Raw genomic sequence first — 24,609 nt, 5'->3', positions numbered from 1 at the left:
AGTCTGGGTCGGCATAGACAAAGAATGAGACCCTATCCCCAAAATAAATAGAGCAGATGGGTGCCAGTGGCCCAAGCCAGTAATCCTAGGAAGTCAGGAGGCTGAGATCTCAGGGTGGCTCAAAGCCAGTGTAGGAAAAGCTGTGAGATTCTAATCTCCAGTTAACCACTAAAAGGCTGGAAGTGGTGCTGTGGCTCAAGTGGTATAGCACTATCCTTGAGCCAAAAAAAAAAGCTTAGGGACAGTGCCCAGGCCCAAAGCTCAACCGCAGAACTAGCACAAAAAATACAATAAATACCCAGAGCAAAAGGGCTGGAAGTATGGTCTGAGCGGGAAGAGCGCCTGCCCAGCAAGCACAGATGCCTCAAACCCCAGCACTGCCCAAGCCCAGTGAGAACAAGCCTCCAAGCCCTGCGTCCTGAGGATAGGCCGCTAGGCGTCCTCTGGCAGCACAGGGAGGCCCTGGCCTGCGGTCAGGCATAGGAGGCTGAGCCACCATGATGGCCTGTCCCCTGGGATGGCCAAACCCACCTGGAAATTCCAGGACAACAGGAGAGCCCTCCTGCTCCTGGAAACAGCTAATAAGCTATGGGCCAGGGAACAGGGCATTGGCGCCTGCCTCCTGGGTGCCCCCACCATGCCGACTCACATGGCCATCTCGAACTGCTCCATCCACCGCCTCTTCATGTCCTCTGTCTTGCAGAAGAACTGGAAGCCCTGCTTGCCTTGGAGGTGGATCAGGTAGAAGCCATAGGACCACTGCAGGGACAGGTACACTCACAACTGGCACAGTGCCCGCACAGGCACACACTTCTCCTGCCACCCCTGGGCACACACGTGCCCGAGTGCACACAGGTGCTATGTCCCTGCGTCGTGATGACTGTGCATAGTTTGGACACGTGGGTCACGGCGTGCATGTGCACCTGTGTGCTGTGGCCATCTGTATGCTTGTGTGCATGTGTGTAGGCACATGTGTGTATGTATGGGGGGGTTATGCAGGGGATCCTCTCCCCCTCCCCCACCTTCTCCACACAGGCCCTCAGCTGCATCAGCCCGCGTCAGCTCCCCAGGACAGGTCCTTGGGAGCCTCTGGCCAGGAACTTCCTCAGGGCCTGTCCCCAGACCCCTCCCCCACCTCTCTCCTGTCCCCTCACTTCTCTGAACTAAAATGAGAAAGGCAGGGAACAGGTGGCCTGACTGGGGCACCCAGTCTCTATGGATGGGAAAGTGGCATCAGGAGGTCTGGGAAAAGGGGCTGGGAATGTGGCCTGTGTCCATTGGGAGAGAAGGAGGGAAAGGAGGAGGAGGAGGAGAGGGTGGGAGGAGGAGAAAGTGGGAAGGAAAGGAGGAAGAAAAAAAAGAAGGGAGGGAGGGAGGAAGGAGGGAGGGAAGGGAATGGAAAAGAAAGGAGGAGGGGGGGAAAAAGAAAAAAACAGGAAAAGATCAAAGGGAGGAGGAAGAAAACAATGAGGTGGAAAGAAAGAAGGACAGAAGGAGAGAGGCGAGGAGGAGGAGGAGGAGGAGGAGGAAGATGGAGAGGAAGGAGAGGAGAGGAGAGGAGAGGAGAGGAGAGGAGAGGAGAGGAGAGGAGAGGAGAGGTGGAGAGGAAAGCTGAGGATGACCCTGGTTAGAGACCTATGGCCTCAGCCCGGTGCAGCCTCCACCCCCACCCCCCGCTGTGTCTGTTCTCTGGGCTGCGGAGGAGGCAGAGGAGGGGTGCCCCAGCCCCGTCTACTGAGGCCCTTGGGCCAGGCTAGCAGGGGAAGTCGGCATCAGCTGAGGGGGCGGGGGGGCTTACCATCTTCCCATGGGACTAGGAAGCATGAGGAGAGGAAAGGAAAGGGGAAGACGGGTCATTAAAAGACTTGGCCCACCCTGGGAGGCGGGCAGCCCCGCATGGGGGTGGTGCCGGCCACTTCTCAACACCCTGAGTGGGCGAGCAGGAATGGGGCTCCCGGTGGGCCAGCTACTCCAGCTGGCCTCGGGACGCTGCCGCTGGGTCTGCAGCCTGCCCCACAAGCTCTGAGGCCAGGGGCTGGTCCTCAGCAGCCTGGCTCCTCACATCTGGTGGCCCGCACACAGCAGGTGCTGAAGAACAGAATCGGAGGGCCCCAGATGCCCCCACCAGTACCCTCTCCCTCTTCCCACTCAACGGTCATGGTCCTGCCCACCCCCTGAAGCCACTGCCCTGCTCCCTGTGGCCACTGCGCCCCCTGCCCCCACAGCTCCACCCCCTGCAGCCAAAGCCCCACCCTCTGCAGCCACAGCCCTACCCTCTGAAGCCCTGCCCCCTGCAGCCACAGCCCCACCCTCTGCAGCCATAGCCCTGCCCCCTGCAGCCACAGCCCCGCCCTCTGCAGCCACAGCCCCACCCTCGGCAGCCACAGCCCCACCCTCTGCAGTCACAGCTCCACCCTCTGCAGCCACAGCCCCACCCTCTGCAGTCACAGCCCCACCCTCTGCAGTCACAGCCCTACCCTCTGAAGCCCTGCCCCCTGCAGCCATAGCCCCGCCCTCTGCAGCCACAGCCCCACCCTCTGCAGCCATAGCCCTACCCTCTGAAGCCCTGCCCCCTGCAGCCACAGCCCCGCCCTCTGCAGCCACAGCCCCGCCCCCTGCAGCCACAGCCCCGCCCTCTGCAGTCACAGCCCCGCCCCCTGCAGCCACAGCCCCGCCCTCTGCAGCCACAGCCCCGCCCTCGGCAGCCACAGCCCCACCCTCTGCAGTCACAGCCCCACCCTCTGCAGTCATAGCCCCGCCCTCTGCAGCCATAGCCCCGCCCTCTGCAGTCACAGCTCCACCCTCTGCAGTCACAGCTCCACCCTCTGCAGTCACAGCTCCACCCTCTACAGCCACAGCCCCACCCTCTGCAGTCACAGCCCCACCCTCTGCAGCCATAGCCCTACTCCCTGCGGCCAAAGCCCCACACTCGGCAGCCAAAGCCCCACACTCGGCAGCCACAGCCCCACCCTCTGCAGTCACAGCCCCGCCCTCTGCAGCCATAGCCCCGCCCTCTGCAGCCACAGCCCCGCCCTCTGCAGCCATAGCCCCGCCCTCTACAGCCATAGCCCCGCCCTCTGCAGCCACAGCCCCGCCCTCTACAGCCACAGCCCCACCCTCTGCAGTCACAGCTCCACCCTGGTGGCTATGGCCCCAGCCCACTAGATGGACATGGGAATCTGATAAGCCCACCCCCAAGTCCTCCTCTAAACAGGACAGCAGGGATGCGGACAGGGGAGACAGGCCTGCTTGCTACGAAGTAAGACGACATTGGAAGAATCAGGTGGAAATCAAGGTTGAAAGTCAGGTTGTCACGACGGCCCCGTGCAAGGCTCTCCCTTCACCCCATCCCTCACCAGGGAGCTGGGGTCCCGGGGGCACCCACCCCCAGCAGTGGGCGTGTGACCAGGTGAGGACCCCGGTTTTCCTGCAGGGCCACAGTCTCCACCTCAGCGGACTCCAGCGAGGTCTGCTGTGCACAGGGGCCCATGGCTGCCCGGACTCAGACGGGCGCTGTCACCCTGGGAATGAGGGGCCCACCTTCTTGATGTCCTTGTTGTGCATGGGGTCGTCGGTCACCTTGTGGAAGAGCAGCTCGATGACCTCCTTCAGCTCATAGCTGTAGCCCTTCCTCTTGCACACGATGACCACCTTGTCGAACAGGAACAGGTACCTGGCCCAGAGGGCACACGTGAGGGCCGGCCTCCTGCTGGCCAGGTGTCCCGAGGCACAGGACAGCACCGAGTCATAGGGCCAGGCAGAAGGGCTGGGTCTTTGCACAGGCTGCCCTGCCCCCAGACCCATCCACCTGGTGTGCTTTCCCCCAGTCAGACCTCTGCAGCTCCTTCCTCCGCCCTCCTCAGCCTCCCCTAGCACCAAGCCCATGGCCACTGGCCCTAGATGGGGGCAGGAAGGGGATGGGGTCTGAGAGGGCAGGACCCTAATTTGCAAGAACTCCAGTTACTCATACATAGTGGGCATTCACAGACAGTTTTGTGTGTGTGTGTGTGTGTGTGTGTGTGTGTGTGTGTGTGCGTGTGCATTTGTACTTGAGCTTGAACTCAGGGCCTGGAGTCTGTCCCTGAGTTTTTTTGCCCAAAGCTGGTGCTCTAGCTCCACTTCTGGCTTTTTGGTAATTCATCAGAGATAAACAGTCTCATGAACTTTCCTGACTGGGTTGATGTCAAACCACGAGCCTCAGATCTCAGCCTCCTGAGTAGCTGGGAATACAGGCGTGGGCCACCAGCACCCAGCCACTGGCAACTCTTAAGTCTGCAGCTCACTCCAGCTTTGACTACCGGTGCCTGATCACCCCTGGGCAGGGGCAGGGGCAGGCACTCGGTAGAAGACTCACCTAGCTCTCAGGGCCAGCCCAGCTCACTGGAGACTGAGCCGGACAGCAGAGCCTTCCCCCTGCCTCGGCCAGCCCCCACCAAGCCAGCCTTGCATCTGTGCTAGGACAACCTCACTGCGGTGCAGCCACTGGCTGCTGCGGAGAAGGAAGGAAGTAATTACAATGAGCTGCACAAAGTCTGCGGGCAGTGGCTCTTTCCTCAGCAAAGCCTGTCTCAAAGGCACTTGGACCAGAACCCAGCCTAGGGGCTGCCCACCTGACCCCCTCCCTCCACTCACCTGTCTTGTTTGGTGTGGTTGACTATGGACCGGACTTTCAGTTCCCCATCAATCTTTGGCCTCCCAAATTCCTCGAGTTTCACTTGCTGGGGAAAAATAAAAGGCAGAGGCAAAGTCAAGGGCCCCATCCCTGAGCACCGGGAAGGCAGTAAGCACGTGTCCAGGGAGGGGTCCACAGAAATCTGGGCCTGTACCACAGTGTGGGGAGCACAGGGGGGAAGAGGAACAGGGCCGAAGGCCTGTCCCCACTCCTCCACACACACACACACACACACACACACACACACACACACACACACACACACACACACACACACACACCGCAGACTCTCTCCTGTCCGGGGAACAATGAGGGATTTGACCGCCTGGATCATGTCAACAGACTGCTTCTGTCTGGGGTCCAGAATGGGATCTGGTAGGAAAAGGCAGACTGCCCAACCCTGAGAGCAACCGGAGAACAAGCAGTGCCCATCCGGCAGGAAGGGTCCCGCCGTCGTCATCTCCCACACGATGGGGCTTTCGCCCAGAGCCCTGCTCGGGCTGCTGAGGTAAGTCTTCAGTTTCCCTTTGCAGTGTGCCTCTGCTGTGATCCTGAGACACACAGCTCCACATGCCCTGGGAGGCTTCCAAGGGACACACACACACAGCCCAGGCAGAAAAGGGCAGAGAGAAGACAGGTGCCGGTGGCTCACACCTGTAATCCTAGCCACTCAGGAGGCTGAGACCTGGAGGTTTGAGACTTGAAGCCAACCCGGGCAGGAATGTCTACGAGACTCTTATCTCCAGTTAACCAGCAAAATGTAGGACTAGAGGTGTAACTCCAGTGACAGACCTCCAGCTCTGAGCAAGAAAGTGAGATCCTGAGTTCAAGCCCCTTACCAGCACACACGCACGCACAATGCACACGTGCATGCCCAGGCCCACGCGCACACAGAAATAGGGACAACTCCAGACTGGGTGTCACCACAGGCCTGGCAAGACGTTCCTGAATATCTCCTCAGGTTCCTGAAAGCTGCTGAGGGCAGCGACCAGGAGAGGTGCTGGTGGCACTCATGCAGGTTGGGCCAGTCAGGGCTCTGCTCCAAGTCCTGTGTCTTGTCTCCCTGGCACAGAGAGATGTGCCATGAAGAATGACACTCCCCCACCCCCGCAAATGTGTACCATACCCAGGCAGAGAAGACAGTGGATGCTGGGCAAGTGGGTATTGGTTAGCACAGATCAAGTCATGTGTGCTTCCAGAACTGGCCCAGCTTCTCTCCCCAGCTGCCTCATGGGCTGGACAGAGGTCGGCCTGGCCACCAGTGGGGAAGGGCGACAACCTCCCCCAGTCCTCTGAATCCAACACTGTCCACTGCTTCTCCTGGGGCACTGCTGGTGGCCAGGAGGTGACTAGGGAGCCTCCAGCCAGTGTGGAGAGGGACGGCAGTGGGCAAGTCTGCATGGGCCAGAGAGGCTGCTGCACTTACCAGGTTTTCAATGGAACTCTGGAACTCGCTGATCTTTTTCAAGGTCTCTTTGTCCCGTTTCACTTCATTTATGTACATGGCCAAGTCCTAGGTGACCAAAGGCAGGGTTAGTGCCTCCACCTAGGGGAGGGGAAGCATTGTGGCCACAGGACCAATATAATAACTAAGGCAGAGATGGCAACATGGGGACCGAAAGAAAGAACACAGGCCATCAGCGTGTGCAACCATGCCCACAGTTCTGACTCCGGGCACCTAGAGCGGATCCCTTCTATACCATCAGCAGTGCTTCCAAATTAGAATGGAAACAGAGCCGCAGCAGGCCACAAGCAGCCCACTTCCTGGACCAACCCACTCGCAGGAAGCAGCCACCAAGCCCCCATCTGCCCTCCTAGCCTGGGCACAATGAGCGGCCAGTAAACCTCTCCCACATTGGGAGCTAGGTTCTAGGGCAAAGCCTATTCACTATGCTGCCATCATCCCAAAGGCCACCAGGGGGCGGTGTCCAACTTTGTTCCAGAAAGTTTGCAGCAGCTTGATGGCGGGCACACAGGACTCACCAGCCCTGTCGGTGGATGGCCCCAAAATGCAAGGAGCTGGGCAGTCACCAGGCGGGGACTGGCTGCTGCTTCCTCCCTCCTGGCCTCACGGCCCACATCCCAGCCTTGACCTTAGCAAGGCTGAGCTTCCTTTTAGTCCATTTGTGTACAGTGTGTTTTGTTTTCTCAGCCGCTTGCCTTCCAAACAAGAAATGAATTCCCAGAGACAAGGAACCCCAGAAAGCCCAAAGCTGCTTCAACACCCGGCCTTGGAGTCCAACTGGCCCCACCAGACCTGACACTGACTCCCAAACCACAATCTCAGGCCCCTGAGGGCAAAGCAGCTGAGCCACAGACAGGACCCTCCACCCCCCCATCGAGCTCAAAGGCTGCGACGGCTTGGCACAGTACCCCCTCTGCACTGGGGATGTGTGAAGTCCTTTAGATCTCTTGCAACCCAGAAGCTATAGGAGCTGATCATGGTCTGCGAGATGTACAGGGGAGCCCGTGGAGACCCAAGAGCTATGGGCAGGAAACGGCTCCATCGGGCGACCTGGGCCGCCTGCAGGCGGGAAGCTGCAGGCTGGCAGCAGGCAATGCTGGGCGTGAGCTCCAGATGAGCCAAGCCTGCTACCTCAGGACACACGGACAGGTCTTGGCTGGCTCATGCACCTGAGGGAAGGGTTTATGATGGCTCACACACCCAGGGACAGGTCGGTAGCATCTTGTGCATGCCAAAAAGGGGCCTGTGCTGGCTCACATACCCCAAGAATAGATATGCCCTGACACACCCGTGCCGGGGAAAGTAGTTTATGTGAGTCATGCCCAGGGGCAGGGCTGACCAGCTCACACACCCCAGAGAAGTCTACACTGTGCTAGCTCTGCGCCCCACAGAGGATAGGTGTCAGAGGTCAAGGCTACTGCCATGGGGAGGGGATGGATGAAGCACCTTACACAGCACCGCCCTGGGCGAGGCGCCTGGCTGGAATACCAGTGAGGTGGCCAACGTGGGCCTGACGGGGGAGATGCCGGCATGAACAAGCCTGTCAGGAGTGGGTGGGACTCGAGGGGAAGCCAGTGGCCCGGGGGCGGGGGGCAGGGGGAAACGGGGACAACTCCCCCAGGGAATCAAGTCAGTGCAAAGACGGGGTGGACAGGGTGCAGCCGGTGAGGAGGGCTGGGCCTGAGGATGCACGGCACGCGGGAGGGCACAGACTGTCCAGGGGCCGGGGTGGCAGCAAGATCTGCCTGGAATCTGGACTTTTAGGGGGCAACACAGCTGCCAGTGGGGTGCCACGGCTTGTGGAAGACATGAAGCACACGGGTCGGCCTCAGAGGGAAGGTTCTGGGCTGAGATTGTGGGCAGTGGGATTTTGCAGATTGAGGAGGCGTGGCCAGCTGGGGCACGAGGTTGGTGGCAGAGGGACTGGACCAGGGCTGGGCAGGGTGAGCCCTGGCTCCTTGGACGGAGCCGGTGCCTGGGAGCGGCCAACAGCACGTGCATCCATGCTGACCCGATGCTTCCCTGCCTCGGTTTACCCACCTGCATGGCCTCCAGTGCTTCTTTCAGCTGCTGCCTCTCAGGCCGGTCAGTAGAATGACTCAGGAGTTCCTGCAGGAGCAAGGAGAGTGGGGGTCACCCTTTGGGGTTCCAGCCCCTGCCGGAGCCCCGATCTGATACAGCATGTGTGCGCACAGAGAGGGAATCTCAGCACAAAGCCACTGCCCACCCCGCAGCCCAGGCTGGAGTTCAGTGCCGATTCCACTGGCTACAGACTTTGTGGGTAACGGGAGGGTTCCTATGGGGGGACACATTAAGGTGGCAGAAGGCAGGGCACAACAAGGCTGACGGGCACTGGTGAGGTACTGAAGAACCTCGAGGCGCCAGCGCCATCTTCCCTCCCAGCCTACCTTTTCTGGAAGCCTCCTATTTCTATTTGACCATGGCTACTAGCTCACCTAGTTGGTTAAACAATCAACCACAGTAGCTTTCTTATGCCTGGTCTGAGGATGCTTTCCTGTCTCCTTCCATTTTCCTGGTTCTGCTTCTGGTCTTCACTGTAATTTTTGCCTGTATATTCACCATGACGACTTTTCAGAGTCTGACACAGAGTGGTATGTGTTCTATGTAAGTACCAAACTACTTATGGCCTAGTATCGGGGCACTGTCATGGCTGGCTGTGTGTGCCAGGCACGGCTGTGGGTGAAGCCTACCTTGAGCAGCAGGTGGTACTTCAGCACCCGCTGCATGGGCACCACCAGCAGGTCTTGCAGCTTAAACTTGCCGTCCTGGACCTTCAGCGTGCACTCCTGGGTACAGAGCACCAAAAGTGGATGGGGGGCCCTCCCACAGAGCCTGACCGGCTCAGGCCAGCACCCAGCCCTCTCCTGAAGGTGTGAGCTCAGCTTCCCGTCCAATAAGACACAAAGGGGGAAAAAAACACCTCAGGAACACACCAGCAGCCCCTCCCGCCTTCCCAAACCGGTGCCTCCCAGGCTCTGTGCAGTGAGCTGCGTGCTCACAGCCAGGCCCGGCCTCTCTGCTGGCAGCCCATTACCTCCACTTTCTGCCGGAAGTCCTCCCGACTGGCAAGGAGCTGGTTCAGTGTGCTCTGGGCGTGTTCCATGCGGCTGCAGTACTCCCCATAGATCAGCAGCCTGGGGGTGTACCGCATGTGAATACATGCACACGTGCCTGGGGTCCACGGCACGTGAACACACATGCGCAGGCCCGGGTTGCACAACAGGTAGGCACGCATGCACATGCCTCGGGAGTACATGGCATGATGCCATGTGAACACACATGCACACGCCTCAGGGGTGTGTGTGCACATGCAGGTCTGGTAAGACGCCCAAACTGCGGAGACCTGCTTCCTTCTCAGACAGGCCCAGTGAGCGTGCACAGCAGGGCCCTGCCCGAGGACTCCTCACTGAACCCACATTCCCACTCCCACACGCCACCAGGTTAGAGGGGTGTGAAAGATTGTCAAGGGGGCACCTGCTACCCACCCCCCCAGGAAGTCACTCTTGTTGTCTACCTCAGATCATGGACCCCGGTTCTATTTGCATTCTCCAGCTTCCCTTCCACCCCCACAAAAAGCTGTGCCAAGAGAAAAAGAGGGCTCTGCCTCCAGGTGCTGGTAGATACAAAAAGACCCCTCACCTCTGCCCCCCAGGTGATCCTCACCCAGGAGCCAGGCCAACTGGGGAACCCTGAGTGGCCCCGTTGCTTCTGCAGAGTACCAGGGTCCCATGATCAGACACCTGTGCCATGCCGGCTCAGCCCGGCAGACAGGCGCCGCCTGCACCCCCAGCCAGGGGAAGCAGCAGGACCCAGGAGTCTGAGGCTCCAGCCAGCCAATGCCGCACACCTCCCTCCTCTCCTCTCCAACCCGTCCCGTCTCCCCATCACTCAGATTCTCCTTGGCCATGGCACTGCGGACGCCTGGGGACAGCTGGCCTGTTCATCTTTGAGACCACAAGGCCCGACTACCACAAGGCCCATAGGTGGAAGACCGTGCCAGGGAGCTGGCAGGGACAAGCAGGGTCAGATGGCATGGCGGGTGCCTGGCTGTGGGTGGTGCAGGTGAGACTGGCAAGCCTTAGGTGGGACATGGAGCCCGGCGGAGGGCTAGGAGGTCCAGATGGGGCTGGGAATGTGGCCTAGAAGTAGAGCGCTTGCCTTGCATACATGAAGCTCTGGGTTCGATTCCTCAGTACCACATACACAGAAAAAGCTGGAAGTGGCTCTGTGGCTCAAGTGGTAGAGCGCTAGCCCTGACGGGCAATGTGTCACACAGCCACTCAGGGAAGTCTCCAGCTGCTGCATGCCGCTGTGTGGGTCACCGGGCAGGTCTCCCACTTCTGGGCCTCAAACCCTGAGGACCAGTCCCTTTCCCAACCCTGGCGTTCAGGTCTAGAGGAGGCAGGAGCAAGTGGAAAGCACATTTCCCACAAAGGACGCATCAGCTCAGCAGAAGACATCAGCCCAGGGCTGGGGACGGCGCTCCACCCTGCCAGGCTGAGCCGACATCCCGCTTCCTGCAGACCACCGCATGCCTGGTGCCTGGGCCTCCCGGTGAGGGGCGGGCGGCGCACACCAGGGAACACCTGACCGGGGTCCCAGTCACGGCATCCCGGCGGCGCACCAGCTGTGACGACACCAACATGGCTGTGTGCAGCGTGAACACACTGGGCCCGTGTGGACAAGTCCTGCGGCTGCAGAGCACGTGCCCCCGTGCTGGGGGCCGGGGAGGGGTACATACCGGCCAGGAGCTCACCAGACGTGAACCCGACCTGTTTTCACGTAAGTAAGCCTGTCACTGAGATGAGGGTGTTAATATGCCACTTGATTAATGAGGGTGTTAATAGGCGACTTGATTAAAACCCTCCACCACTGGAAGCAGTTGGGGAAAGTTATTTTCTGCTTTAAAAAAAAAAAAAAAAATCAAACAAAAGCTTCAATGTCCCCAGCAAAAAGCAGAGGGAACAGCCCAGAGACAAGAGGCCAGGGCAGGCGGGCCTGATGATTCATGCCTATAATCCCAGCTACTCTGCAGACAGAGGTAGGATGATCCCCCACTTGACGAGCAGCTGCTTATCCATCCACATTCTCCATCTCATTTCTTTGACTGACACCTTCCCCTCCCACACTGACCCTCGCCCAGCCAGGCAGGAAGGCAAGGAGGCAAGTGAGCCTCCTCAGAAGAAAGCACGGGGTCACAGGGGTCCAGGCTGGATGGAACCCTGGCCTGAACCAGACACGGCCAGTGGTCATGCCACAGGCTGCACTTGCTACTTCACTGATAACCGGCTGGGGCGGAAGCAGCCAGAGCTGCTCACAGTACGGGTGAGAGACACTTAGAGAAAAACGTCTTTTCATCTTCCTTCCTCTTTTGTTTTAACAGTGCTGGGGACGGAGCCCAGGGCCTTTTCGTGCTGGACAGGCCCTTTGTCACTCAGCCATGCCCCTGTCCTTTTTTTAGTTTTTTGGGCACTGTCTTGTCAAGTTGTCCAGGCTGATACGGAACTCATAATCCTCCTAACACAGCCTTCTGGTGAGATTACAAGTGTGTGCTACCACTCCAGGCTGGAAGGAAAACTCAAGAGACCTAAAAGATGATGCCTGCCTGTAATCCAAGCACTGGGAAGACTGAGACAAAAGGGTTCCGAGTGCCAGGCCAGGCCAGGCTGCCGCGGAGTGAGACCCTACCTCAAAACAACAACAAAACTGCCCATAGCTCACGCCTAGAACGTTGGCTATTCAAGAGGTTGGAAGTGGAGGGATTGAAGCTTAAGTAGACAAGCGGGGGTAGGAAGTTCTCAAGACTTTATCTCAAAAACTCAACAACTGGCAAGCAACAGAGTTAGAGGTGTGGCTCAAGTGGTAGCGTGCCTGCCTAGCAAGCATGAGGTCCTGAGTTCAAACCCCCAGGACCAACAGATAATTAAACGAAAGGGCAGGCCGACCAAATGAAGTTCACACCTTCACACCACCACATTCTCACCTTGAGCACAGGGCCCATCCGCCCTGTGGCCAGAGAGGCCACTTTACTTGGAAGGGTGCCCAGCGGTGGGCAGAGGGCCAGACAAGAACGTTGAGTTCGTGTGGTCTTTTTTGTTGTTGTCGTTGGTCATGGGGCTTGAACTCTGGGCCTGGGCGCTGTCCCTCAGCTCTTCAGCTCAAGGTGAGCGCTCTACCACTTGAGCCACAGCGCCACTTCCATTTTTCTGAGTGGTTTATTGGAGATAGGGGTCTCACAGAGTTTCCTGCCCGAGCTGGCTTTGAACTGTGATCCTTGGATCTCAGCCTCCAGAGCTAGGATTGCAGGTGTGAGCCACCCACGCTGGCTTTGTGTCTTGAGCAGGCCAGGCCCGCAGGAGGGACACGGCCCCCCCTCACCCAGGGCTGGGCTGCAGGCAGGAAGCACTTACTTCCCCCACAGTGGCCCATGATAGACAAGACCCAACACACGTCCACCGGGAGCCTCAGCACGTGGCCTCAACGGGCCACGGGGTCTCTGCGGAGGTCATGAGGGTAAGGGTTGGTATGAGGTCCCACTGGGTTCAGGGGCTCCTGGGTCCAACACTTCCATCTACAAGGTACAAAAAAGGACTCGTGGAGCAGAGGCGGGAGGTGAATGAGCTGCTCCAGCATTCAGGCAGACAGGCGGCTTCTCCCGGGGCCTCTCCCGGGGCCTCTCCCAGGGCCTTCAAGGGGCATAGCCTGGGGCAACTTTGTTTCAAATTGGCACTGGTTTGGGATTCTGGCCCTCAGAGCTAAGACATTTCTGTGGGTTGAAGTAAAGTATTCCTGAGATACCTCTTTCTCCAGACCCCGCCAGCAGCCAGCACAATGAGTCCTTCCCATGAGAGTGGGGGCCATGGAGGCCGGTGGGGGGGGGAGCATGGTTTTTCTGTTCCTTGTTTTGTTTTTGTTGGTCATGGGGCTTGAATTCTGGGCCTGGGCGCTCTCCCTGAGCTCTTTAGCTTAAGGTGAGCACTCTACTACTTAGCCACAGCGCCACTTCCAGTTTTCTGGTGGTTCATTGGAGATAAGAGTCTCACAGGCTTTCTTGCCCGGGCTGGCTTTGAACTGCGATCCTCAGATCTCCTGAGTAGCTAGGATTATAGGCGCTTGGACCTCTGTTCCTTGTTTTGGCTTTCTTGTGTTTTTGTGTGTGCATGCTGGTACTGGGGCTTGAACTCAAGAACTGGGCTCTGTCCTTCAGCTTTTTTGCTCAAAGCTAGTGCTCTTTGGCTTGAACCACAGCTCCACTTCTAGGTGGTTAATGGGAGACAAGGGTCTCATGGACTTTTTTTTGCCCAATCTGACTTCAAACAGCCATCCACAGATCTCAGCCTCCTGAGTAGCTAGGATGACAGGCGTGAGCCCCCTGAGCTCTGCCTTGCTCTTTTCCTCGAGATCCCAAACACAGAGTGATTTCTGAGCCGACTGAGGAAGTTGGTTTTGGAAGCAGAAGTTGCCAGCCTTAATTTTAACCACAAACCTGAATATTGTTGAGTACAATTACCCGGGCTTGGAACAAAGCCTGTGCTTGCACACATGCGCACATGTGCCCACACGTGCATGCCTGTAACTCCCATTCCTTGGGCTTCTCTGGTCCACCCAGGATACTGGATTCCCCCCTGCCCACCACACCCCTGGAACCAGGCAGAGGACATGGCCGCTGTCCTCACACAGCCTTCATGGTTGTGGCCTCTCCCTGCCCACTGCATGGCCCAGATACCCCAACCTCTGCACCCCGTTTTGCCTGAGCATCTGCCTCCCTGGGCCCCTTGCTACAGGAAGTTACAGGTCCACTGCACAGAGCTGGGTTCCAGAACCTCCATGCACATGCACCAGGCTCTGGCCAGCCAAGGGAGCATGGACATTGCTTCTAGAACAGTCTCCCACCTGCTTTCTCTCACCCACCCAATCCCGACCTCTCATGACAGCCGCGGTGGGGGGGGGGGGGAGTGAGGGGAGGACACGTCAAGCTCACAGGATGTGAGCTGGAGTGTACTGAGGACACAAGAACAAACTGGGAATGTTAACGGCGTCACCGGCTCTCCCCAACCTGGGGATGGAGGCCAGGGCCTAGAACCAGAGACCCTGAGCCTCAGGCTCAGGGCCAGAGGCCTTCCTAAGACCTCCACCCTACAGAGGACTCACACCTCTGGAAGTCAAGGGCATCCAAGGGTTTGCCTGTCCCTGACCGTCATCTCTAAACCCAGCACCCCACAGCCAGGGCTGGCACAGAGTGCCTTCCGTCGCATTCTGACCTGAGGGAGCCAGCCCAGGGCCTTCTCCCGGACCATCCCACAACTCTTGGTAGTTCTTCTGCCCTGCACGCTTCAGTACAGCATGGAGCCATGGGGCAGAGCCATGTATTGTCAGGCAGCACGCCGACTTAGCCTGGCCCAGCCCCAGACCAACACCATGTGGCTCTTTTCCTTATATTAGATCTGCACAACACAAACTTTCTGGCACCTGACCTCCCTCTGTGTGGAGGAGACAGATGCCAGGCACACGTGCCACAAGCACTGCTTCCTCCTTGTCTCAGGACCATCTCCAAAAAGAAAGGAGAGCCGGGTGCTGGTGGCTCACACCTGCAATCTTAACTTGTCAGAAGGCTGAGAACTGAGGACTGAAGTTCAAAGCCAGCCTGGGCAGAAAGGTTTGATAGAGTGCCATCCCAGAGTGAAAAAGCCAAGCAAGAGTGTGAGTCCAAGCCCCACAAAAAGCATCAAAAACAAAACATAAAAGTGACGTGCTGCCCCCTGGATGTCACCTCGACCTTTATCTGCGACGAGTGCCAGCATCTTGAGGCGCTCAGTGGCTTCTTCCTGCCCCAAAGCCAAAAACTAAGTCCCTTTCTTGGCCTAGAAGACCCTCATAAGGGTCTTTCTGGACCTTATGCCACTCCACTCCCGCCTCCCACAGGCCTCTGCCGCCTCAGGGTGCCCCGTCCCCCTGCTGCGGGTTCTCAGCTCCACCGCAGCCCGTGAGCACCCCTGTCTGACGACTCTGTCCCCATGCCCGCAGGAGCCAAGCCCACTGTCCCTGACCCAAAGCTGAGACACGTCCACAGCAGGCTCTCAGCAAGGGACATCGGCCTCAGCCAAACACACGAGCAGCTCCTTCTCTACACAGACGCCGAGGCCTGGGCCCAGGCGCCCTGCTGGCCGGGTGATGGGGCCGCCGTGCGGGGTTCCTTGCCTGACAGGGATGGACATCGCTCTTGCAGCGATATTCCAGGGGGACAGAGGCCGTCCCTCCCTAGAGGACTCAGGGCCAGGAAGGTCTTGCTGGGGGACAAGGCCAGGTCTGTCTGAGGCCATCCTTGATCCTGGGCACAGGTCAGAGAGCGAGCCCTGCACGCTGGGCATAGGTCAGGTGGCCAGGCGGTCAGGCTGGACCCTGGGCGTAGATTGGGGCAGTCAGGCTGTCCTGAGCCTCGTCTGCGCATCCCACCCATCGCCACTGTTTCACAGAACAGCAGCAGGTCTCACAAAGGACACGCTGAGATCTCCAGCCCAGCCAAGGAGCCACACTGAGGGCTGCCCTCTCACACCCACTAGAAGCTTCCACAATCTCAGCTGCCCCTTGCTAAGCACCACCATGAGCAGTGGGGGGAAGGTTGGCCATGCCCAGCTCTGCTGGTGGGGTTCGAAGCACAGAACGAAACGCACAGTGGTGTCTCGACCACAGCGCTGTTCCCAGGTGAGCCGCGACTGAGCCTGGCTCACTCCAGACCCAAATTCACAGGCAAAGAGGAGGCCGCTGGGACTGCAGGCGCGTGTGCCCAGACCAGTGCTGTTGGTGGCCCCCCGGGCTCTGTGCACATTGGTGTGAGTGCTGGTGAGATGGGAATGGCCTGTGGGGGGAGCTGAGGCTCACTTGTAGCTGGTGGCCCCAAAACACATCTCCTCACACCTAAGGCTCAAGCTGGCTTATGTCAGGACATCTCAGCGTCTGTCCCGTGTCCCCCAGTCTCATCCACTGAGGCCTGCACTGTCTTCCCACTGGGACAAGGCCACCTTGCTTGGGACGGGGACCCTGGTGGGCGGCTTCTCCCAGCGGTGTACAGCTCAGGAGCCATCTTGTCCCCAGTACACGGACCTCGGAGGCAAGACACAGTGCATGTGTTGCCCGTGCAAGACAGAAAGTAGCCTCGGCCTCAGAGCCTGAGGTCACATCCAGGACCGCTCCCGGCTCTGTCCCCATGTCCCAGGATCCCCATGCTCACACCTGCACACAGGTGTCTGCACAAGCGGCTGCTGGCCCGCCACACACCAGGGAAACAACTTTCTGTGGGTATCGAGGTGTCTCCCTGGATTCCCAGCTGCCCAGCACCAGGCACTGGGCCTGCACACAGTGAGCTGGGAGAACGGCCACCAAGACCTGACAGGCAAAAAGAAGCAGAGGGGCTGGAGGGCCCTGAGAGGCCGTTCCAGGCTGTGATGGAGGAGGGCACAGAGGTCAGGAGAGGGACGACCTGCCTCGACCCCCAGGCCTCCGGGTTTCATCAGGATGAACCCCAGCTCCGCCATTCCACCCCAGGATGTGTCTCCAAGAACCCAGAGCCCAAGCCGTCCTGAGCCCTGCAGACAGCATGAGGGCCTGCAAGCGGTGGGCACTCACCTCTCCTTGAACTCCAGGAAGACCTTGGCCAGCGTGCCGCCGCCCGCCATCATGGACACGTCGATGGCCCTCAGGAAGCTGTGGTGTACCTTGATGAGGTCCTGGGTGGAAAAAGCCATCAGCAGGTGGCCGAGCCTCCCACCGCATCCCGCGCTTTAGACAGACTCAAGGCTAACGTGGGAGCAGGCACTGGTGCTACCTGGCCCTGTGAACGTGGGGTCACTCTGCCAGAAAGTTCTACAATAATGAACACAGAGGGACTGGGAAGGTAGCTCAGTGGTAGAGCGCTTGCCTTGCATGCATGAGGCCCTGGGTTTGATTCCTCAGCACCACATAAGCAAAAAGAAAAAAGCCGGAAGTGGCGCTGTGGCACAAGTGGTAGAGCGCTAGCCTTGAGCTGAAGAGCTGAGCGGCTGAAGAGCTGAGGGACAGCTCCCAGGCCCAGAGTTCAGACCCCACGACCGGACCCAAAAACATAAAAAATAATGAACACAGAGGCCTGGCGCTGGGGTACCACCCACAGCCTGCATCAGCCCTGAGGGACACACAGAGGCGCTCCAGCATGGGCTCCGATGCCAGCAACTGAAGAAGAAAGCAGGGCAACCATAGCCAGCCACGGCCCTCAAGGCCATCGCAGCTGCTCACAGGACGGGGTTCATGGGGACCCAGCACATGGCTCCGCACCGCAGAGCAGAGGTGGACCTGTGGGCAGCACCTGCCAACCGCCCCCCCCCCCCCCGCTTCTGTCTGTGGTCATCCGTCCTGGCCATGGCTCATGGTGGGTCAGGCCACAGAGACGAGAAGTTGTGGGATCTCGGTTATCTCATCTGACAGACTGAAACCAGAACCAGCCTGGTGCTGGGAGGAGTCGGGAGCAGCGTGCTCCCTCCCTGAGGATGCCCGCATGGCCTCTGCAGCCTGCAGCCCAAATGCCCTGTTTTGCCAGCCATGGCCAGATACACCTTCCCGTGGGAATCCCCCTCCGGCATCTGTGATCGGACAGCCACAGAGGGGTGGGAACCACCTCCCCTCTGCTGCTGACAGCCTGCCTCACAGTTCTCGGGGTTCTCGAGCTCTGCTCTGGGGCTGCGGGTGTCTGGGCCGTGCCTGCTGGCCAGCGCAAACACCTGAGAACCACCTCTTTCTGCCTCTCACAACCACTGCTCCAGAGAGGGTGCTGCTCTCCCGAGCCCATCGTGGGGCAGTGGGGGCGTGGCTGCTAACGCCCCAGGAGCGATCAGTGGTTTGTGAGGCTGCCACGCACTCACCTCCAGGTTGATAAAGATAGCCGCCATGTCCGCCGGGCTCAGCACTAGCCGCAGGGGGGCCATGTAGTTCTGAAAGGGAGAAATCTGTGCTGCTGTGTGGGCTGCGGGCGCCAGTCCCTGCCGGCCACAGCCTCGGGCACAGGGAGTTGCACCATGTTCACTGAGCAGCCCTTGGTCTGGGATGCACCAGTGGGGTCCAGCCCACAGACCACGCAGCCATGCCCACACCCTGAGCACAGCTCCACGGAGGCCAAAGAGGCTGGCCTGGGCCAAGGGAGCATTGGAGGCGCCCAACTAGGGGTTCCTGTTGTGGCCACCCCAAATCCTACCCCACAACCAGAGAACACCAAGGGTTCCAGCCCGGAAACTCTGTGGGTCTCTGCACCCCATCAGCACTGGCCCTGTGGACACAGGGGGTCAGGGACACACCTAGAGATGACCCCAGTGAGCCAGAGACCTGGGGAGAAACAGGTGACTGAACCAAGAGAGCTGAGGGGGACAGGTGGCTGAGGTTGGGGATGAGCAGGTTTGAGTATTTTTATGTTTTGGTTTCAGATTTCAACTGAGAGCTTGAACTTAGGCCTGAGTGCGGTCCCTGAGCTTTTTCCTCTCTAGACTGGTACTCTATGCCACTTGAGCCACAGCTCTACTTCTGGCTTTTTGTTGTTGTTGTGGGGCTTGAACTCTGGGCCTGGGCACCGTCCCTGTGCTCTTCAGCTCAAGGCGAGAGTTCTACCACTTGAGCCACAGCACCACTTCTGGTTATCTGGTGTTTTACTGGAGATAAGAGTCTCATGGAGCCGGGCGCTGGTGGCTCACGCCTGTAATCCTAGCTACTCAGGAGGCTGAGATCTAAGATCGCGGTTCAAAGCCAGCCCGGGCAGGAGAGATCGTGAGACTCCTATCTCCAATAAACCACCAGAAAACCAGAAGTGGCGCTGTAGCTCAAGTGGTAGAGCGCTCGCCTTGAGCTGAAGAGCTGAGGGACAGTGCCCAGGCCCAGAGTTCAAGCCCCACAACCGACAAAAAAAAAAAAAAAAAAAGAGTCTCATGGACTTTCTTGCCAGGGCTGGCTTTGAACCACGATTCTCAGATCTCAGCCTCCTGACCAGCTAGGATTACAGGCGTGAGCCACCGACGCCCAGCTTACTTCTGGCTTTTTTCCTAGTTAATTGAAGGTAATCGTCTCATGGACTTTCCTGCCCTAGCTGGCTTGGAACTAAGATTCTCAGATCTCAGCCTCTTGAGTAGCTAGGATGACAGGTGTGAGCCTCCTGCCCGAATGAGTGGGTGTTTTTGTGAGGTCTAGCCACATGCAATGTGGGGGGCTTCCTGTCCCATGGCCGAGCTGGGGATGTGCCCTGGGGACATGTGCGCACTGGGTTTTTAGCTCACACCTGGCCCAACCAGCACATCCAGAAACAGAAGCCACAATCAAGTTAAGGCTCCAACACAGAGAAGGGAAGCGGCAGGATGGGGCAGAGGACTATAGAGCAGGAGGCTGTGATGGCAAAGCAGAGCCCAGGCCTCACCGGCTATCTCTCGACCCCTCCCTTCTCTGCAGTGAGCCCCAGCAGCAGCCGGAGTCTCCCGCGGCCACACCGGCCTCACTCACCTTCTCGATGTCCTCCAGGGTCCGGTAGTACTTGGCCTCTGTCTCCTGAATCTCCAGCAAGCAGCAGCTCCTCTTGTCATCCTCTGTCATGCCCATTTTCTAGCCGGATAAGAGATGGGGTCAGGAACCCCACAGTCCGGGCGTCCACTGTGTGAGGCCCCTATCACCCTGGGCCACAGGACTGCCCCATGGGGTGTGGTCATGAGGTTGCTATGGGATGGGGGGATGCATGGGTGCCCCTTTCCCATGGCCTGCAGTCGAGGAAACTGAGGCACGGGGAAAGAGGAGGACGAGATGGGGGCCAGCACCAAAGACACAGAGGTTTCTAGAGTCACAAAGTCCTGTTCCTGATTCAGAACCTGGAGTACGGCTGCAGACCCTGTATTCAGACCCAGTACCACCAAAAGAAAAGAGCAAGCTGGGGTTGAAGCTGTGGCTCAGGTTGGCAGAGTGCCAGCCAATGAGTGAAAACCTCAGATACTGAGTCTGGTCTAAGACTTTTAAAAAAGTGTGGGGGTGGGGTACTGGTAGCTCATGCCTGTAATCCTAGCTATCAGGGGGTTGAGACTGGAGGATTGTGGTTAGAAGTCAGCCCAGGCAAGAAAGTTCCCTGAGACTCTTATCTCCAATTAACTACCAAAATAACACCACAATCGAACGTGGAGCTTTGGCTCAAAGTGGTAAAGCACCGGTCCTGAGCAAAAACAAAGCTCAGAGACCATGCCCAGGCCCTGAGTTCAAGACCCATGACTAACAAAAAGAAAAAAGGGCCAGGTACCGGTGGCTCACGCCTGTAATCCTAGCTACTTAGGAGGCTGAAATCTGAGAATCATGGTTCAAAGCCAGCCCGGGCAGAAAAGTCTGTGAAACTCTTATCTCCAATTAACCACCAGAAGTGGCACTGTGGCTCAAGTGGTAGAGTGCTCACCTTGAGCTGAAGAATTCAAGAGACTGCAGCACCCAGGCCCGGAGTTCAACCCCAGGACCGATTAAAAAAAAAAGAAGAAGAAGAAAAGGAAAAAGAAAAAGTAAGGAGAGCAGGGCGCGGCCCTGGAATGCGGCTCCCAGCACGCTGTCCTCAGAGTCGCTGCACGGTCCCCCAGCACTCTGGGTTCCACCGTGATATGCAAAGATGAGCAGGGCTGGGGGTGGGGGTGCCAGGGGCGGGGCCGCTGTTACGGAAGCCTCTAGCAGGTGTTAGGCCCACGAAAGAGTGGCTAACGCGGTGTGCCACGCGGCACCCTGGGAGCAGGCCAGCGTTTTCAAAGGGATCTGAGAGGTCTGGGAGGTGGTTAAGACTCTTACCTGCATGTATCTAATCTGAACGCATGGAGGAATGAACAGAGATTAAACCAGTCGGCAACGTGCACTGTTCTCAAGCCGTGCTTGCAAATTCAAGGATGCCCACCCCACCGTGAGCCCACAGTCTCAGCAGGCATAGCCCAGCCCAAACTGAGACCCGGGAGACAGAGGAGGAGGTGGCACTGGACCAGAGCTACCCACACACCTCCCTACACCTGGGCTCCAAGCTGGCAGCCGCCATCCCCACGTTCCATCTTCCTCTGGGAAGCCCCATCCACCCACCTCCCCCACACACTGTCTGCCGTAACCGGTCGTGCCAGGGAAACCGATGGAGCCTAGGGCCATTCCAGAGGACGGCAGCAGCAGGCACGAGCCCCTACCCGGCTGAACTGGACAGTTTATGAGTGCCAACCCAGATCTGGGTTCTGGGACACCAGCTGGTCCCCAGGCCAGGGGAAGCATGCCCCACCCCAACCCCACCCAGGGCTCTGAAGCAACCCTGTGTCCTTCAGGACCAGGGACAGCAACAGACTCTGGGGGAGTGTCAGGCCTCAGGGGAGAGAGCTGCTGGCGCAGGTGGCTCACACCCATAATCCTAGCTACTCAGGAGGCTGGGATCTGAGGATCATGGTTCGAAGTCAGCCCAAGCAGAGGAGTCCATGAGACTCTTATCTCCAATTAGCCACCAAAAAGCTGGAAGTAGGGCTGGACTCAAGTGGTAGAGCTCTGGCCCTAAGTGAAAAAATTAGGAGAGAGCTCCAAGATCCTGAGTTCAAGCCCAAGAACCAGCAGGAGAGGAGGAGGAGGAGGAAGAAGGGGAGGAGGACACGGAGAGGGAGGGAGAGAGAAGGGAAAGGGCCACTAGGCAGGAGTGGGGTCACTTCCGGGTGACCTGCAGGTGCCGCATCTGCACATTTACTTGGACCCGCAGGACCCTGCTTGCCACGAACTGGGAGCGACGCAGCCCGGATGACAGCGCCTCTCTCTTCCCAACAACTGGCTGTTTTCATAGAAGGTTTCAGGCCAGCTCCAATGGGGAACCCCCACAGGGCTTCCCAGCCCCCATCAAAGCTGAGGAGACCCCCACCCAGCCTCCATGTCTCTCCCTATGAGCCACGTGGCACCAGGCTGGGGAACAGCCTCTCTGGGGGTCGTTTTAGGGTTTTTCTCCCAGCTTTGTTCACCATGGCCAGATGGCTCTTGCAGATGGATGGGAGCAGGGACCTCCACTTTGGGATAAATCCCCCCACTCCTCCAAGGAAGTGAATGCATTTAAAGCCTCCACAACTGGCACGTGGCATCGTGCCCACTCTCAGGGGCCCAAGAAGGTTGTGGCCTGCCCCACCAAGCCCCCCAGCTCCCTGTCCCTCCTGGCAGCACCCCACAGGGCCCCACTTCCCTCCCACGCCTGGCAGCACCCCGCCTTCTGCAGAGCAGCTGCAGCGATAAACCTGAATGGGAGCTCACTGGCGTCCGAAGATTATTAGCCAATGCCTGTGTGGAAATAAGTATCTGCCAACATAAAAGATGCGCAGCTGGCTAATTGAGCCACAAAGGGGTAAAATGAGTCGTGCTGGGTGAGACTGATCGCAGTTACTACTGCAGGCTCCCTGGGCGGGAGGACCGAGAACCCCGAAGCCCTGGAAGAATTCCATGGCAACGCGGCCGTGGGGCTGGGCAGCAGGCCGCGGAGGGGCACCTCAGGGCAGCGGGTGCGCCGGCACGTGTGGCGTCAGTGCGGGCTTACCATGGGCTGCTGTACCTCCACCTTGATGATGTCCTCGTAGATGTCATCCCCGTCATCCTCGCAGGGCACGCAGTCGTAGATGTCCTCCCCCAGGTCATGCTCGCTGCACGGGGAGAGGGTGGTGAGCAGCGAGGGGTGCCCAGGGAGAGGATACAGCCCCGGGGGCCTGAGCCCCGGGGTCTGGGCCTCGGGTCCCAGTCTGCTTGTGTTTGCATTGACGGCACAGCGTGTGCTCAGGACCTGCCTCGGTCTCCGAGGAACTGCATCCCCAAGCCTGGACTACACAACACATCGCACACACGCGGGCCGCAGGCCGGGCGAGGCTGTGCTCACCCGACTCCCACAGCTGGGCAAAGGGAGAGCCTGGCTCCTGCCCATAACCAGAGCCCTTGCCCCAGCCCACACCCAGGACCTGGGGCCCCAGTGCCCGCAGCTCGGGCCTCAGGATCTCCCCACCCCCAAGGCCTTTGTGTCACTGCTCAGATACCCCACTTCTGCTGGTTCTCAGCTCCTCCATGGGGCGGGGGGGGGGGGGGGGCGGGGAGAGATCCCGAGAACAGGCTGTGCCCAGAGGCCTGCATCCCAGGCCTCAGCTCCATGGGAGGACCATCTACAGCCCCGAGGTCACTTCTGGGTGGCAGGGACAAGCGGCAGCACTTCCAGATTTTTTGGGGGGGGAGGGGGGGTGCAGAGAAGTGACACTTGGAGGTGGTTAGCAAAGGCTTCCCCCACCAGGCAGGCCACCTAACTTTGAAATAGCAGTTGCCACTTATTAAGCAGGGCACGGGTGGTCCCTCAAGATCTCAAGAATGGGGGACACAGCTTGTTTGAGGAAGGCCTCTGTCACCAGCAGGGTCTCCCAAAGCACCCTGCATCATCTGCAGGGAGGAATATCTAGATTTTTCTCCAGCAAGAGCCCAGGCAAGTCTGACTCCTTCACTCAAGACCCTGGCTGCAGAGGGGTGAAGTAAGGCGTACCGCGGGGCCAGAGGACAATGCTAGTGGGCCCCTTTCTGTTCCTTCCCCTCCAGGGAACTGATGCAGTGTGCCCAATGGCCTCTTGTCACTCAGGACACATGGAGGGTGGCGCTGGGAGCCCAAGGACCTCCCTACTGACTCATCCTCAGGGGCCACCCGGGTGGTCTGACAGCTGTCTCTGTAACTGTTTCTTATGTTCCAAAAATCACCTTCTCCAGAGGACAGCACCCAAGTATGTGTCCCACTGCTCTGTCCACCAGGGGGGGCTGCAGAGTCCTTTCTCACAGGTGCTGGCCACACACAAATTTCTATCATGCCATAGAACAGGGGTCTCTCTGTGTCCCTCCCTTCCTCCTTGCCTCCCTCCTACCTTCCCTCCCCAGCTCAAGCTGCAGTCCAGAGAATCCTGGCTGTGCCTCCAGACCATGGAACTTGACAACCACAGAGAGCAGAGGCCATCAGACCAGAGATCACACTGGAGACAACACATGAGCTTCGCCCAGCCAGGCCAGGCGGGAAGAAGTGGCTTTGGCTGTGACATATCCCCTGGCTGGGAACATGGATAAAAACAATGGAAAGAGGGGCCTGGGATGGAGACTCGAAAGTGCACACCCCCTCTATAAACGGGGGTCGATCTGAACTGATGGCAGGACTTGGTCTAACCAAGACCTCCATGAACCAGCCAGAACCAGCTCAGCCGTGGCTTCTGCCCCGACGTCTTGGACCTGACAGGGCCCCGGCCCCACTCAGTCCTCAGGCTCCAGAGATCCTGTCCCCAGTACTGTAGGGGTGCCGTGCTCTGGACCCTCGGAGGCATGTGCAGAGCAACACAAGGGGGAGGCGGTGAGGGCCCCATCACAGCCCAAGGGGGCCGTGGGGTCTCAGGCCATCAGGATGCTGCCACACAATCAAAGCCGA

At 58.8% G+C, this 24,609-nt stretch overlaps 1 protein-coding gene across 2 annotated transcripts in view; it reads right to left on the bottom strand.

Annotated features, from left to right (window-relative positions):
• The window catches only part of Vav2 (vav guanine nucleotide exchange factor 2), a 148,177-nt gene that overhangs the window by 17,013 nt on the left and 106,555 nt on the right, over nt 1-24,609 (bottom strand). For both annotated transcript variants that reach the window (XM_042680926.1, XM_042680928.1), the window contains exons 5-15: nt 22,714-22,816; nt 19,665-19,763; nt 18,050-18,118; nt 16,782-16,882; nt 9,193-9,292; nt 8,849-8,944; nt 8,178-8,246; nt 6,099-6,185; nt 4,633-4,718; nt 3,541-3,673; nt 650-759 (exon numbers count right to left, since the gene is read on the bottom strand). In XM_042680926.1, the coding sequence (XP_042536860.1) occupies nt 650-759; nt 3,541-3,673; nt 4,633-4,718; nt 6,099-6,185; nt 8,178-8,246; nt 8,849-8,944; nt 9,193-9,292; nt 16,782-16,882; nt 18,050-18,118; nt 19,665-19,763; nt 22,714-22,816 (1,053 nt within the window). The remainder of the gene's footprint in view (nt 1-649; nt 760-3,540; nt 3,674-4,632; nt 4,719-6,098; nt 6,186-8,177; nt 8,247-8,848; nt 8,945-9,192; nt 9,293-16,781; nt 16,883-18,049; nt 18,119-19,664; nt 19,764-22,713; nt 22,817-24,609) is intronic.

Source organism: Dipodomys spectabilis, unplaced genomic scaffold (genome assembly GCF_019054845.1).
Source record: "Dipodomys spectabilis isolate Male_0828 unplaced genomic scaffold, ASM1905484v1 ptg000067l, whole genome shotgun sequence".
Lineage (NCBI taxonomy): Eukaryota > Metazoa > Chordata > Mammalia > Rodentia > Heteromyidae > Dipodomys > Dipodomys spectabilis.
The sequence above is the reverse complement of the archived record's forward strand: the minus strand, read 5'-3'. Positions and strand labels throughout refer to the sequence as shown.